The following is a 16,812-nucleotide window of genomic DNA, read 5'->3' as shown; positions in this document are numbered from 1 at the left end:
GACGCAAACACACGGGTGGAGAAGCGCTGTTGTTTATCAGATTGTCCACGCATGCAGCCTGTCAACACAAGACTAAAATGATGTGTGTAAACATTTTTCTGTGCCCAGTATGCCACATGTTTTTTGCTCTATTTTAATGCGTAGTCTTGCGGGGTTTGTAATGCCGTGTAGAAAACGGTGTACCATGGAGTGTAGCGCACTCATTCCTCACAGGCCCATGGGATGTCCAGAACTGTTGCTGACCTGCAGCAGTGTGTGTATGTTGACTGCGATGCCCTCCTGTTGAACTTTTTTTTTAGCCCTTCCCTTCTTTCTCCGCTCCACTATGCGTGCACTGGGGCAGTGCGTGTGCCAGGCTTTAATCTGCCCAACCCGTCAGCCGTGGCGGGGTTTCCCGACAGTCGTGCCCAAGGTTACCAACAAGTCCTTCAACTGCATGTTACCTTCTCACCTCTATTCTCAATGAGTGTCCAGGGGAAAATCATTCGTACACGCTGTCCAAACCCTCTCCTGCCACTGAGCTGGCACTGGTGCCTGTGCTGCATTGTTTTCTTCTTGTTTGCTCTGGGTTATTGTTTAGTGTTGCTCTTCCTCTCTAGAGCTCTGACCCAGCTGATTCAGTTCCTGCTTGCCTTTTTGTGGGCACTAGATGAAAGCTAGCATTGTTTAGCTGCTGTTGGTTAAGTAAACCTTAGAGGCATTTCTGCATAGACGGGGACAGAGAGGGTGGTACAAGTGCAAGTACAATTTGGATTAATTCAGACTTTGATCATGATGATAGGCTGATTGTAAAACTTTCTTGATTATTCTTGATTACTTCAAGCACGTTTGGGGCTTTAGATGTGTGAATGTAAAACGTTTTCTACAACCATGTATTACTAATAGCAATTTTGCAGGCAGAGCAGTAAAATCCCTCTTACTGAATTCTTGACTGACAAAATTCCAGATAAACAACTAATTTGCTACTAAAATGACTTTCCAGTGCTTTACTATTAATCAGTAAACTTTATTTATTGTGCCATTTGGTCATTTCAGTAATCAGACCAAATTGGAAAAAATGAAATAAAAATTCTATGAAATTAGATTTATTATTATTATTATTATTTTTCTTTAAAAAAAAAGCTTCCCTTTCTGAGCTAATGTCTCCAACCCTGTAGCTAGTCTGTGGTTTGTGAGCTGCTTCTGTCTCAATAATTAACCTAAATGCATGTGACTGTATAAACGGTCGCCCACAGAAGCTGTTCATCTAAAGTAAACTAGGGTGACCAGCGTTTTCATCTGCACTGCTACAGCTGTTGTAATACTTTGCTGTACTGTGTTTAATAGTTGTTGATCCCAGTTTTTTTTTTTTTCCTATTTATGTTATGTTATTGTAATTGTAGATCTGTAATTAGGAAAACGTATATGTAATATCCATCTTTCACTCTATCTGCCCATGTAATATGTAAATAATTAAATAAACAATAAACTTCTTTCACATAATGTATTCAACAACAGTAAAACCTGAACGATTTAGACATGCGACTTTGGTCTGGGTTTGAAATGGTAAGCCAGTTTGTAAGATTGTTTTAGCCAAACTGAGAAGAAAAAATAATAATGCATGTTAATACAGTATGTAGCAGATTGTATATGTGCTATAGATACATTTTTTTAAATTCACCGACGTGATTTGTCTTTCTGTAGATTCCCGGCGCTCAAGACTTGGTGGATTTCTCTCCTGTGTATCGCTGCTTGCACATATACACAGTTCTGGTGAGTCATCTGTCTGTCTGTCTGTCTGTCTGTCTGTCTGTCTGTCTGTCTGTCTGTCTGTCTATCTATCTATCTATCTATCTATCTATCTATCTATCTATCTATCTATCTATCTATCTATCTATCTATCTATCTATCTATCTATCTATCTATCTATCTATCTATCTATCTATCTATCTATCTATCTATCTATCTATCTATCTATCTATCTATCTATCAATCACCAAACTCCATGTCACAGTAAACCAATATTTGTCTGATCATTCTGTATTTTCATCTCATGTTCCCTTGGACATGTTCACCCCTCTAACGTATATTTTGTCTTGCACATTGCAGCATTTCACATGGGTAAGAAGTGGGGATTTGTGCAGTGACCTTTTGTATTAGGAGCTGGTGTAAAATGGCATGTTAACAGAAAAGGAAGTATTGTTCACGAAGGTTAAATGGGCACAGAGGATAATGGGTAAAGAGAAGGAGCTTGAGGTCAGGGTAGTGGTAGCGGGCAAACATGACAATATATCCAGACATAGCTGTGTGCATGTGCTTTGTGAACGCAGAGATACAAAGGCAGGTCCTTGGCACGGTGAGAAAATATGTCAGGAAGTAAACAATAGGGACAATAGAGAGAATTAGTACTGGATAGTCTGAACTTGAAAGCACTGAGATTTACTGATTGCTAACCCACATGAGGGTATTTAACCTAATATAACCCATTTTATACTAAATACTTTATGGTCAATATGTAAGGAATCAGCAGGGAAAATGACACAATTTGTATAATAAGTGCTGTAGTTGTGAGTTAACTGTTAAAAGATATGATCAGTTTTGATTGTAGTAAAAACATGTTATTGCATAAAATGATCGAGGCGTTTAGGTGAAATATTTCTCACAGTTTTACATATATGGTGTCTGTACCAGCTCAAGTGCACGCTGCCATTAAGGCAAGAGTAGGACATCTATATAGAACATTCTTTTCACTCATTGCTGAAAATATAATGTCTTAAACAGACAAAAACAAGAAGGGTTTTCACTTTTTTATCGCTTGGACAGAAGTTAATATTTATTTAAATTGTCCAGCTCCAAACCGATACCTTTCGATTTCCTGAAGCTTCTCCTGCAGTCTGGTCAGAGGAGGATACATTTTAAAACACTGTATTTTGCAGTGCAGTAACATATAGTAGAGTAACAGTGTGTGCCCAGGAAGGAACTTGTCGGATGTTGAAGTGGCAGTTGATGTTAGTGCCCTATCATGAAACTTTACATAAACATCTTTGTGCGCGAGTGTGTGTGTGCGCGAGTGTGTGTGTGTGTGTGTGTGCGCGAGTGTGTGTGTGTGCACGCGCGAGTGTGTGTGTGTGTGTGTGTGTGCACGCGCGAGTGTGTGTGTGCGCGCGCGAGTGTGTGTGCGCGCGCGAGTGTGTGTGTGTGCGCGCGAGTGTGTGTGTGTGTGCGCGCGAGTGTGTGTGTGTGTTCGCGAGTTTGTTTGGTGTGTGTGCGCTCTCGTGTGTGTGTGTGCGCGCGCGAGTGTGTGTGTGTGTGCGCGCGCGAGAGTGTGTGTGATTGCGCGGCGCGATGTGTGTGTGTTGTGCGCGCGCGAGTAGTTTGTGTGTTTGCGCGCGCGAGTGTGTGTGTGTGTGTGCGCGCGCGAGTGTGTGGTGTGTGGTGTGCGCGCGCGATGTGTGTGTGTGTGTGCGCGGCGGTGTGGTGTGTTGTGGTGCGGCGCGCGAGTGTGTGTGTGTGTGCGCGCGCGAGTGTGTGTGTGTGCGCGCGCGAGTGTGTGTGTGTGTGCGCGCGCGAGTGTGTGTGTGTGCGCGCGCGAGTGTGTGTGTGTGTGCGCGCGAGTGTGTGTGTGTGTGCGCGAGTGTGTGTGTGTGTGCGCGAGTGTGTGTGTGTGTGCGAGAGCGAGTGTGCGAGTGTGTGTACAGATTTGGGGTTCTGGGGAAATAGGAATGCAAATTTTAAGATAGATGATGTCCCAGAGGATGTAGAAGCAGGAGAGAACTTTTCCTCCTCAGTCTGTTCTGACTCCTGGATTGGCTGCACTCCAAAAGGCTTGGGAGAGAACAGAGCCACCTCAAGAGGGTTGTGACTCGACCCATGGTGCTCTCGCATGCATGCATGTGTGTATGCGTAAACAGGAGAGCTAGGAGGCCTCAGTTTAGACCTGCTGAGGAGAGACAGGAACAGTGTGAATTCTCATAAGAGGACCAAGTCCAATAAAAGAGACTGTGGTGAGAAAATGACAGCGTTGTACAATCAGTGGGGAGAAAAAGGAAATTGAAAATGAGAGAGCATTAATATAGCCTCAAGAAAATTCAGTTAAATGTGAATAAAAACTAAAACGGATATTTGGAGGGAAGTTAATTTGCAGTTTGCTCCAGACATTTTCAATTCCTCTTCATTCATGAGAAGATGAAGAGAGTAGGCTTGGTTGTGAGAAATGGAGATATTCCAAGGAGAGGACAGGGACATGTTACCAATAAGGTAGAAAGAGTAACAGCTTGAGGTGTTCTAAATCATGACCTCTGCACTACAGGGTCTTTACCTCTCATTGTTGCGTTTTCATGTTTATTCCACTGATTTACCCTTTTGGTATTTCGCTCTGTTCTTTTCTCTGCCTCTCTCTTTTTTGGACAGACTGCCTTAAGAGCGCCAGTCAGAGTTTCTTTTAAACTTGGCCAAAAACAATAAACTCGCATGTCCTTTTGGCCTTTCTTTGAACACTAAATCTGACCCAGCCAAGAGCCATCAGGGATGCTGCTTGCAGCCAAGATTGCAGATCAAGGTCATGCATTGATTTTGATGAATGGCAGACTTCACAGACTACCAGAGACCTCCAGTGTTGGAGCCCAGGCTCTCTGTCTGTTTGTCTGTCTGATCCCGGTATGGATGAAGTGAAGCAATGCCAGCACACATGCAATGCAATCATCAATTCTGTAGAATACATACAAGCCCTGCTACACCCTGATGTAGAAGCAGACTGGACACCTGGTGCAGGTGGAGCAATTCATTTACTAAAGATTCATAGTCTGAGAGCCATCACAGCTGCTGTAATACCACTATAATGCTACACACTCTAAAATGGAGTTAAGCACACACACTTTCAATATTTCAATAGCACCAACTTCAATGAAATGTGACAGACATCGCTAAATTATCCCGCCGTTAACGTTTAACATACACGACGTGGGCCAAAGTTTGTGGACGCATCACCATCACACCCGCACGAGCTTGTTGAACATCCCATTTCTGATTTAGTTCCACATTGCTGTCAAGATAATCTCTACTATTTTTGGGAAAGCTTTTCATTCGATTGTGGAGCGTGCATTGGTGTCTAGTGAGGAGGCCTGGGGCACAGGCAGCATTCCAGTTTATCCCTGATACCGTCGTGTAGAATGTCCATGTGTGCTCTGAAGTTTGTGCTAACAGTTTTAGAAAGACCCACACTGGTAACTTGTCATATTTCCCTTCTAGTGTAATTACAAATCCTTTCCTGTTTTTTATAGGAAGCATGGTGTCAGAACTGACATTTGAGCAGATGCTACACGTCTTTATCTCATTATGGTACACACTGATGTGTTGGAAGTAATAAAGGAATAAATCCAAGTATTATGCAGAGAATACACTTACTTTTCTTATCTGTCGAATTGCATTTTAGACGTCGTCTTTCTTTCTTTGCATTTATTTACATCTGCCTTCCGATGACTTTTGTTTAGTGCTTCAAATCTCTTTATCTAGACCTTAATCTGGAAGGTTGTTATTGTTTAATGATGCATATGAATTCTACCTTTATGTCTCTGGAAACAAAGTAGGGAAAGAAAACAGATGTAGAAATGTCACCACTGCCAGCATGGTGTGTGTATTATAGCTTTACTGTAATGGACTGTAACTCGACAGTTCCTCAGACGGTTCCTCAGACAGTTCCTGAGCCTTAGTTACATCTTTCAAGTTCATAACTGGTGACTGGAATTTTGTGTGTACCTGCTTACAATTTATTCTAATGAATGTATTTGTTTCTGTTTCTTGAAATGTAATTAAATTAGTAATGCCCCTGACCAGGCAGTTACTAAAGTTGCTCTAAATTCATTGTTTAGTGTGCGCACTCGTGTCCAGCTTAAATATCTGACTGCTTTATCGAGCATGCATAAAAATACCCCCCCCTTTGTGTCCCACACAATCCTAGTTCCAATGCCCATGTCTATTATCAGCTAGATGCCATGTGAACCTTTCTTGCAAGCATTCTTGAAATAATAAAAACAAAAAAACACCACACATTTAGAGCATATGTTTCTTCCCAGTAATGAGCATCCTGATTTGTATACATTGCTAAACTCATTTGCACAGACCAAACAGATCTTTCAACATCTAGCACTTTCTCCACAAGACTGAGAGCAATTCGAGGTCATGCTTGCTTTGCCCAGGTCAGGCTCTCTTCACCCAGCAATGACCTGCCACTCGTTACAGGGCCTGTTTGTGTGCGTGAGTATGTGCATGTTTATATCAGGGAGGAAACAGACTTCCCTCTTGCCAGGAAATGAAGGAGTAGAGTTGGCAGAGGAGGTCCGAGTTAAGAAAAAAATGTTCAGGTCCCTTTTGTACAGGGCCGTGCACAGTCACATGCAGTATCTTTCAACCTCTAACATCTCTCCTTGGGACCTGCTGGTGTATTGTGTCTGATTCCTTTATATAGCATTGGAGTTTTTGTCCAACAGAAATTGTTCTGGTTGTCTTTCAGAGTGCCTGTGCCATGTAGGCTTGTAGCTGCCCTCTTAGTTTTTTTGCTTTTTTGTTAGTCATCACTCATCCATGCCACAACATTTCAGAGTTACTGAACCATCAGAATCTGAAGTCCAAAAGCATCTCCCGCTCCCCCTCATTCATCCTCCTTTTATTGTTCTCACCTCTTGTTATTGAGGAAAACTGCAGGTAGATGTGTGTGGCCTTCCATTATGTATAACCCTGACTGTGTGTTATCTATGGGTCAGAGAACTAGAACAGTCGACACTAGATGGACCGACTAGGACAAAACCCTATCAGTTAAGGCACTGTTTTCTTTCCTTTTGTCTTTCATCTCATCCCTTTCCTGTTGGAATCTGCTGTTTTTCATAGTTTGGACCTCCATGTTCCATGCTGGACACTTGCTCAGATAAGGCACTGGGCTGGAATGGAGAGCAATGGTGACCGTCAAGTCTGAACCATTTGACAAAGGCCAAAACTCATCAAGCCTGTACTGAATGGGGCTTTTTGTTTTGGTCTGCCGAGCTCCTGTTGTAATCACAGTCTAAATTGTGCTACTAAATTGTGCAACTGATTTGCCCTTATTTTCAGTTTGATTGTGATCCTTGAATGGCAATCATTGTGCCTTATCACTGTATGATTTTGCCAGAAGAAAACCAGATCACTCCACCCATTCTGCTCCTTTTTCCTTCATCTGCTGTCTTCTTTCTTTCTTTCTTTCTTTCTTTCTTTCTTTCTTTCTTTCTTTCTTTCTTTTTCTTTTTTTCTTTAATTTTTTCCAATTCAAACTAATTTGTGTTGCTCCAGTCTAATCTAGTTGCAGCACAGCTGTAAAATCACATCTCACTATTTATTCATTGCAGATTTTTTTTAACTTTTATTTTTTAACTTTTTTATTGCTTTTGACCCAGGGTGCCCGGGATACGTTTGAGAACTACTACAGGAAAGAGAGGAGGAAACAAGCACGGCTGGTGTTGCAGCCACATTCAAACATGGTATGCATTCACACTTCCACCTTTCCAGGGGCTCGGTATAGCTGCCCTGTGCTCTGACCCAGCTTCCGACAAGTTTGTGTATGTGACGACAATCGTATAATATTTTCACTACTAACAATAAATATACGTATTTTACATATGATGTATTATCTATATAAAGGTTACTTTCTGTTTTCTGTCTTTCACGATATTTTGAACAGACTTGAACGTAGTGTTATTTGTTTAAAGAAAAAAATCAAAAGCCATGTTTGAAATTTAGAACCAGTAGAAAGGAGTAGATATAGATACTGGATACTCATTTAAATGTAAAAAAATAAAAAATAGTTCAAATACAAACTCCTACTTCTTACTTATAAAGCAATGCTTTGTCTCTCTGAGCCCCTAAAGCACTTCTGTCCCTGCTGAGACTCTCAGAGCTACCAGTACTGCCTTCTGGTGGTGACAGCAATGACCTTTTATACTAACATTTAGTTTAGTACCATTTATTACCACCAAACTGCTCTCCCTTCTCCCAGTTTAAGTCAATTTCAAACTATACCTTTACTCACAAGACTCTTCCCTTTTTTCTTCTTTCTCTGAGATTTTTTTGTTCAAGGGACCTACAAATATACTATTTAAAAAATCATCATTATCGGTCATCAACAGAAGTCGATGAAAGGGAGGCACATAATAAACATATTCGTAGTAGTTATTAGTCAAAATGAACAAGAATAGTTGATGGTTTGGGGAAACATGATGGTTTTGGAGCAGATTATGATTGTCTGGAACACACTTTAAGTGCATAACACCAGGAATTTGAACCTAATAGCAAACAGGCCATGTTTTTATGTTTTGTGTAATAGACATATACTGTTTAAAAAAAAAAAAAAAAAAAAGTTTCATCTAGCACCAGAAAGCACGCTTCACTTTGTCTTTCTTGGCGCACTGTTGAAGGTTCTATGTTGAATGGTACAACGGAGGACTTCTGTTTCTCCGAATATTCCTAAGAGAACGCCTTTAGAAAGCTAGCGCCATGAGTCAAGGTTTAATACCTACAGTTGTGTTTATTTCGTATAACAGATCACTTTAAAAAATGGTCCAGACAGGAAGTAATATTTGCTTACAAAATATTATGAGTGGAAATTTGACATTATAGAATATACGTGACCAATAGAGCAGAATAACTACCTTTGAAATGTTGAAATATTGACTGTTTTTATGATGACTCGCATTTAATTGTTTCATTGCTGTCCTTTTTTTATTTTTTCTTTCCCTTTTCCCTCCCTCCACCCACTATGTGTGGACCACAGCACGAAACCCTAGAGGGATACAGGCGGTACTTCAATCAAATTGTAGGGTAAGCTTTATGTACCTTTTTCTGAATTTTAATTAACATCATTAAATGTAATGAAAATCACTTGAGTGATTATAATGTCTCTGGTATTAAAGAGAGTAATTGAAAACGGCAAGCTTATAGTGGTATTCCGCTCAAGCTCCGGTTATTCCCTGCGCTGTCCAAACCATTCCCTAACTCAAACGCAAACCTCCTTCCCAAAATTCCATCCGGGGTCTGTTGGAAAAGCTGCCAGGTTGTACGATTTATTGGCTTAGGGATATGGAGTGGCAGATTGGTGTTATTCCAAACGTCTGGATGGGGGAATATTAAGAAGGTGGATGTCTGGTGAAGAGGCTTTCACAAACATCCTGGTGGCACATACGGTTCTCTGGGCACTGTTGCGACAGGATGTCTGGGGAAACGGGAATGTGTCATTAGACTGACACTTACAAACCGATTGCATTGATGGCGTAACATGTAAGGACGTACACGATGATATCAAACTTTAGCGCCGCAGTCATTCATCACCAGTGTGGAACTACTATGACTATAAATATGGAATAAATTGCCATTTGCCATGTATGTGCAAAAGAAATATCACAAGGAGGAACATTGGCTAAACCTGATTTTCAGCACTTATGAAAGAAGTTAACTTAGTAATTAACTTAACTTATTACTGTAGCTAAAATAACTAATACAACATCTGTGGCATTACTTTGTCTGGAAAAAGAGTTTGAGTCAGCAGTCAAAAGATATATCGGTTTGAGTATGGAGATCAGTATCGGCTGGTCTGTATCAGCTCTAGTGCTTCTTATAACAGCTTTTTGACTTCCTCTTTATCTGTTATGCAACTTTTTCATTGATCTACTCCTTCTGTAGTTTTTTTGTAGTGGAGGACCACATCCTGCATACGACACAAGGCCTAGTGAACAGAGCTTATGTGGAGGAATTATGGGAGCTAGCTCTGTCAAAGACCATTGCAGCGCTGCGTACACACTCGGTATGTTTGTGGAGCTTATTTCAGATTCTCTTGGAGTCTATATACTCTACAATATTGCCTCATTGCCAGGGTATTGGATGATACAGTGCCTGGTCCTAAACTGTGCACCATCTGTTGTCTTTAATAGTCATACTGCACTGATCCTGACCTGATTCTGGACCTGAAAAGCCTTATAGTCCTGTTTGCAGACACGTTACAGGTGAGTTGGATAATCTTTCCTGTTGCATCGTAGTGTTTCATGCAATCACTAGCAAGTCTGAGACTTCAAAGAATTGTACATCTACTAAAACTGGAGGTTATTTGACTGACTTTATAGAGCAACTGTGTGGAATAGTGTCGTTCAATATAGTCTTAGTGTCAGACACTCAAAGCCGCTGTTTTTCAGCTCTATTTTTGTCCATATCAAGTCAGCCTCTGGATGAACATCATGTAGATAGACATATTTCCATTCTACTACAGTCTGCACTTTGATGATGAATATTCTGAAAATCTGTTTGCATTAAAGGTCTTTTTGTAGCACATCTCTGTTTTCTAATCTTTTAAGTTATTTCACTATCTTATGTATACACGAGTGTGCTGGTTGTACTCTGAGGGTTGACCAAGCTTGAAAAATAATGATTTTCTTTATTACACAGCCATGTCAGTATTTCTCTGTTTAGTGCATTTATACTTGGTAGATAATTTAGTCAAAAATTGCTCAATTGCCCAACTGTAGAAGTTTGGTAAAAGTGGGATTCATTCTCAACAACTTTTGATCAGAGGTCCAGACCCCTAAAACAGCCATAGGCCATCCTTAAAAATATTCTTGTTTGCCTTAACCCGACCGACCCTGTCGATCTAGGGCCGACTCAATTTATTTATTTATTTATTTTTTGCTTTAAGTCCGAACAACTTGCCGGTTGTAAATTTTTGTTAAGACCGACCTTTTTTTTTTACTCTTCAAACAACTCTTAAAACAACTAATAATAAGCGATACTAATAAAATAATTTTAACGGGTTCGGGCACCATAATACATCTAAAAAATGCATTAAAACAGCTCGACACCGGCTTTAACTTGGCATGAAGTTCTGGAAAAACTGTGCCCAGCATCAAAATAAGGTTTGCAATGATGCGCCTGAAGGCACGGGTTGAAGACACTGTCAGTGACGTCACGATATGCTAATTTGTTTAAAGTCATACCTACGTAATCACCATCACCTAAATTGTACTTTTTTTTACATTGAAACTTGAAAAAAAAAAATATAGACCTACTTACTGACAAAATATTTTTAAGGATGGCCCTAACTTGAATTCCAATTAAAGATGTGATGCTGTGAAAGTCACCAACTTTCTTTAAGCTAGTGATTTTACCTTGCCAATTAAACACTTTGTAGACCCATACCATTGAGGCTACAGTGATAGTTAACTAATGTGAAGTGTTACAGGTGGATCGATACTGAGTATGTCCTGTAATATTGTGCTGTTCTGTGATTTCCAGGGTTATGGGTTTCCAGTAAACCAGCTGTTTGACATGGTGCTTGAGATGAGGGATCAATATGGAGAGGTTTTGCTGAAAAAGTGGAATCAGTCCTTTAGGTGAGAGGTCTGAAATATGTTTTTTATCTCTCTTCCATATGGATCGTTTTTGTTCTCCTCTCTGCATTTTCCCCACTTGTTTTTCTGAATAAGATTCTCTCACTCTTTGTTTGTTATTTTTGAGCTGAACAGCGAATGTCCAGTACAATAAGAGTGCTTAATATTCCTCGAAGGAGAAATATTCCTTCACAAAGGTCCTGGGGTTTTGTAAACTATAAAAATAATTTAAAAGCACAAAAATGCTATTGTGGGAAAAAGCTTAGAGCCTTGGAGAGGTATGTTAAAATTGGCAGCGCTGAGTCCCGAAAGCGGACATGATTGGAACATTGGAGTGGCCTTCTTGGAGACATCCTGACCTGACTTTGACTCGGTTCATAAAAACAGAAGGCCTTGAATTTCACTGCTTTGGATTAGAACTGTTGTGGCTATGTGGAAAATGACAGAAATGATGTGATATGGACTGAACACAAACACAGATGCGGTTTTGTGAACACTTACTTATGTATGTATTTTAACAATTTTCTACAAAGTAAGCATCTGAATATTTGATTCGTATATAAGAAATATTCTGTTCATTATCAGGTATTTTTCCTGATTGTATAGCTGCAGCATTTCTGGTATTTTTGTGCACTTTTTTTTAAGCTGTGACCGGGAGATTACTGGGAAATCATTTTTCTAAATATTTTATAAACAAACAAACACTGAGAGCCATTTTAATTCTGTAGATTCAGACATATTAAAATGAATATCTTTAAATGTATAAAAGTGTTTAAACATTCATTATTTTCCAGACAAATCCTTGATCAGGACAATTACAGTCCCATTCCTGCAGCAACGGAAGAAGAGTATCGGCAAATCACGAGCCAGTTCCCCTTCCAAGACTCCGAGCTAGAAACGGTAAGACCTGCACACAAAAACGTATCGATCTCTAACGATTACCCAACTGATCCTCTTCCACGATTTATGCATAATTATATATATTTTTTTCATTTCACACAGATGCCTTTTCCAAAGAAGTTCCCATTTTCTGAATTTGTGCCTAAAGTCTACTCGCAGCTCAAAGAGTTTATATATGCTTGCCTCAAATACTCTGAGGACCTGCACCTCAGGTAAACAACCAAAAAAACAATCCACAAAAACACATCTATTGCTTTTCTGTCTGTTACAAGGTGATGACTGAAGTCCACAGCTCCATACACTTAACTGTAAAGTCCAGTCTTTCTGTTATTAGTGCTTTTAGTGCTTTAACTTGTTCTACCAGACAGGCAGCAGCCAGAACTGTAAATGAATCCTGCTGAAATGCTATCACCTTGTATTATTTATAGGCATTTCCCTAAAAAACAACAACACAAAAAAAAAACAGCTAAGTACAGTCAGGCATGATCTTTAATAAATGTACTACATGTCCTGTATTTTTACTCTTTGCAAATGGTATTTGTTCAACATATTGTGGCTTTAGTTTACTGTGCTGTAAACTTTCTCTGAGGCACTGAACAAAGCGATTCTACCCGAGGAACTACGGACTGTTGTGCACAAATTCCTAGGATATTAACAGTTTCTGAAGTACTCAATCCAGCAGGTCTGGTACCAGCAACCATGCCATGATATAAGGTCAAGGTCAAAGGCCACAGTCACAGTGCTTTTGACTTCAGTGCTTCCGGCAAGGGGGAAAGTGTTGGGCCTCCACTGATTGCAACACAAGCAAGATCTTGCACAGCTTAGAGTTGCTTTGGATTCTCTTTCACAGTACGTCAGGTCTGGTTGCCTCAGAAACGGATCTGGTTTACTGGTTTCGTAAGTACGTGGTGTGAGTTGCTAGGAATGGGGTCAACAAAAAGCCACCATGACTTTTCTCCAACCAAATATGTTATCAAACAGCGATGATAAATTCTGTCATGGACACTGCCTTACTTGCAGTTGTATAATATCCAGGTCTCTGAGGCCAGCTGATATCTATTTAGATGATTAGGCAGGAAATACTCAGATCAGTTGAGGTTTTGTATCCTATCATCAGTAAACAAGACAACTAAGACTACTAATTCTCCCAAATCAGGGCTTTACTGGCTTGAACCGCACTGCATTGTTTTATCTAACGTCTTGTGAATTTAGCCACTTACTCTTGGCTGTTACTTTGTCTGGATCTTGAAGACCATTCAGCTCAATTTAACGTGAAATGAGGTTTGAGAGAGACTCCAAAGCTGCATACGTAACCCATCTCTATGAGATCATATGTTAGAAGAGTCTGTATTGAGCAGGGGAAACCAGTAGTTTGATAGAGCTGTCGCCTTTTTATCTGTGGCCATGGTTTGACTTCTCCCGTTCTCGCTCTCTCTTCATCACTACAGCCACCAGACTTGTTCTGTGTGGTTTTCGGAACATAGCCAATCCTTGTGCTCGGGTGTCTGTTAAAATTCAAAAATAAACATTCCCCTCTTTTTTTTGGCTGGCGGCTGGAAAGACCATGCCTCAGCATGTGGGGTCTCAGAGCTCCAAATAAATCCACAATCCCTCTTACTCTGTGTTACTTTAGCAGTGCCATCAGATAAGAACTTTGTTAGATGCATTTTCACATATTAGACATATATCTCAGAGTCCTTGTTAGCACCGGAGCAGGACATTGAGGCACAGAATGATCTAAGAGCGTTGTGTGTGTGTGTGTGTGTGAGCATGTTTGAGTGCATGTGTGAGGATACAAGGGTCAAGCTAGTGCTACAGGAAATGGAAACCTGTGATTGACAGACCAAAGGAGAAGAGCATTGATTCTGCATTCTACCCAGACTAGTCCACCGGAGGCAATTAGGGCTTGTGGTTTCTCTCCGCTAATATTAAGATGAGGTGCAGGAGGGGGGGGGGTGCGGGGGGTGCGGGGGGTGCGCAGTTGTGTGCTGGCTCATGTGCAGGTGGTTGGACCAGACTGCAGGAATTTCTCTTAACATTCAAAATGTCTCCCATCTGAATGTGTGCCGAACCTTGAACCCCTAGTGAGAAAGGATGCATTTTGAAGTTGTTTTACAGATGTTGAAGCAGCTCCATGTAGCATCTAACCTTTACTCCATGCAGGTCCTGGTGTGCATGAATGTGATGGTTCAATAGTCCATAAACAGACAGCTAACTTGGCTTTTAAACTGCATTTGATGAATCAGTGAACAAAGATTCAGTACAATACAATCCATCTTTCTCTCCTCCTCTGCACACACATTTCCTTCCTTTTGTTTGTCTAATGGACTTAATTATCCTGCTGATTTCCAGCCGCTTCCCTCTACATGACCTCGTCAGTTTTAGAGATCTCATATTAAGATATTTTAATGCTATGTATGTTGGCTATGGTCTGCCACTCTAAGTGAATCAATGAAAGATGGACAGAATTGATTGAGCTCTAATTTGAGTATTTTCAGCGTTTTGATTTTTTTTTGGGGGGGCTCACACCACATTTGTGGTCTGGGACATCTACAGGACGACATAATTAGTTTCCTGATGGCCTGAAAAAGTATTGTTGCTTCATTGAGTTATTCCCATTGAAAGCCCCACACTATTGCTCTGTCCATCTTATTGCCAAGTTGAAGGGAATTCTTCCCCCCCTACAGCGGAGAGAATGTTTCTGAAATTCTTCCTTTGCCTCTCTTGAATGTGAGACAATTTAGTAATTTATAAGGAATGTGTTTGGTACCGAGAGAGAAAAAGCCATTGCACTCTTGTTTTGTACTAATTTACATGGTGAAGACACATTGTTCTCATCTCTCTCTCTCTCTCTCTCTCTCTCTCTCTCTCTCTCTCTCTCTCTCTCCTTCCCGGTAGAGGGGAGGTAGAGAAGATGCTTCCAGCTGTACTTATGGTAACAAGGATAATTCACTGCATAATTAGCCCCACTTGTGCCATTTCCTGACCCACTCTCCATCAAAATTCACTCTACCACAGCGAAAGTGAAAAAGCGACATGAGTGCACTCTCTTCTGTGCTCTGTGCTGATTTTTTGATTTATGTTCAGTGTGCGCTGATGTGGTTTGCTTCGTCTCTAGTGTTGGAGAATGTAGCGCTACAGGCCACGTGTCATTCAGTGTTGCAGATCCCCCAACTGTGTGCTCCTTGTCTCTATCTCACCATTTCTCCCTCTTGATCTATTTCTGGCTCTGTTTTGTTGCATCTCATTCTCTCTCGAACCTGGGCTCTGGTTCCTCTGTCAAGAGCTGGGATAATTAGACATTCAGGCTTGTGGTTTGGTTGGTTTGCCTCAGAATAATGCAGATTGAAATCTGTCCCAGAGAACTTCTTGTTTGTTTCAGTTTTCAAAAGGTCTGAGTAACTGTGGGCCACTGATATAATAAAAGTTGATGGACGAGCTCTATAGTTAAATAAAAATTATATATATGTTTGTGTGTGCGCGAGAGATGAGTTTATGATCTGAGCATATTCACTGCCTGTTTCTCCAGTGTTTATTTGAAGAAATCTCTTAAAGCATGTCTATAGGTCAGTAGATTTGTTTATCTAATCTGCTGGTTTATTTAATCAAGTTATTCTTGGCTTCAGTTCTACAGAAATTGATGACATGATACGCAAGTCAACTAACCTGCTGCTCACAAGAACTCTGAGTAACTGCCTGCAGTATGCCATCAAGAAGAAGAATGTGGGATTAGCAGAGGTGAGATGCTTTAAGTGCTCTTCCAGGTAGGCCAGTGTTGGAGGTCTGTGTGCTTAAATCTGAAAAAGCTAGTGTGATAACATGATTTGTCCATCACTTGCTCAATAGTTTGGTATGTTTTTTTTTGTCCAGTGGCTCATGCAAAGCTTTTTTTGAATGAATCCTACCAAATTTGAGTTCAGTGCACTGTTAGTCTCGTGTTCATTTAGGGTAGTACGCTTTTTGAACCTTCTTAAATACACTGTTATACCCTTCATTGCCCTTACTCCACCCTGCTCTCAGTTCAGCAGACTGTGGCTCTCTCTTTTGAGTGTGTTTAGTCTGTTCCAACCACTATCAATGCAGAGATGTTAGCTTCCCGCTTCCTTTCAGCCCTGTTTATAATCTTACCACTCCAGATAGAAAGTTCAGCTGGGTGCCACCGATTGAAGAGAGCCAAAGATGTGGGGTAAAGACTAGGGGAGTTTTGGTTATGATTTTGAGGTAGTTCACTGAAAGGGCAATGCGCTGCTTGCCCACTCTCACGCTACCTCTATCTGGTGACCCCCCCCCTTCACAGACCATACACACACACACACACACCTCTGTGCTTAAATGCCAGATCAGATATCGGAAACCTCCAGCTTCTGTAGTTCACTGGTTGTGTGGAGGTTCGGATGTTTGACCCAGGCTCAGTGAGCAGAGGGAAAGGGTCCATATTGAGGTCTGGCCTAAATTAGTCCATCGTGTTTTGCATGGTTGCTGACAGCCTTGGCCTGCCTTTGCACCCTTGAACCCTGGCTCACTGAATGAACTCAGACAA

General features: G+C 40.9%; 1 protein-coding gene across 6 annotated transcripts in view; it reads left to right on the top strand.

Annotated features, from left to right (window-relative positions):
* The window catches only part of exoc6b (exocyst complex component 6B), an 83,401-nt gene that overhangs the window by 35,920 nt on the left and 30,669 nt on the right, over positions 1-16,812 (top strand). For all 6 annotated transcript variants that reach the window (XM_047811256.1, XM_047811254.1, XM_047811253.1 and 3 more), the window contains exons 8-16: positions 1,684-1,752; positions 7,401-7,484; positions 8,774-8,820; positions 9,679-9,799; positions 9,927-9,998; positions 11,278-11,375; positions 12,167-12,272; positions 12,375-12,484; positions 15,899-16,010. In XM_047811256.1, coding sequence (XP_047667212.1) covers positions 1,684-1,752; positions 7,401-7,484; positions 8,774-8,820; positions 9,679-9,799; positions 9,927-9,998; positions 11,278-11,375; positions 12,167-12,272; positions 12,375-12,484; positions 15,899-16,010 — 819 coding nt within the window. The remainder of the gene's footprint in view (positions 1-1,683; positions 1,753-7,400; positions 7,485-8,773; positions 8,821-9,678; positions 9,800-9,926; positions 9,999-11,277; positions 11,376-12,166; positions 12,273-12,374; positions 12,485-15,898; positions 16,011-16,812) is intronic.

The sequence above is a fragment of the Tachysurus fulvidraco genome, chromosome 1, assembly GCF_022655615.1.
Source record: "Tachysurus fulvidraco isolate hzauxx_2018 chromosome 1, HZAU_PFXX_2.0, whole genome shotgun sequence".
NCBI lineage: Eukaryota > Metazoa > Chordata > Actinopteri > Siluriformes > Bagridae > Tachysurus > Tachysurus fulvidraco.
This window is presented reverse-complemented; position numbering and strand designations above follow the sequence as displayed.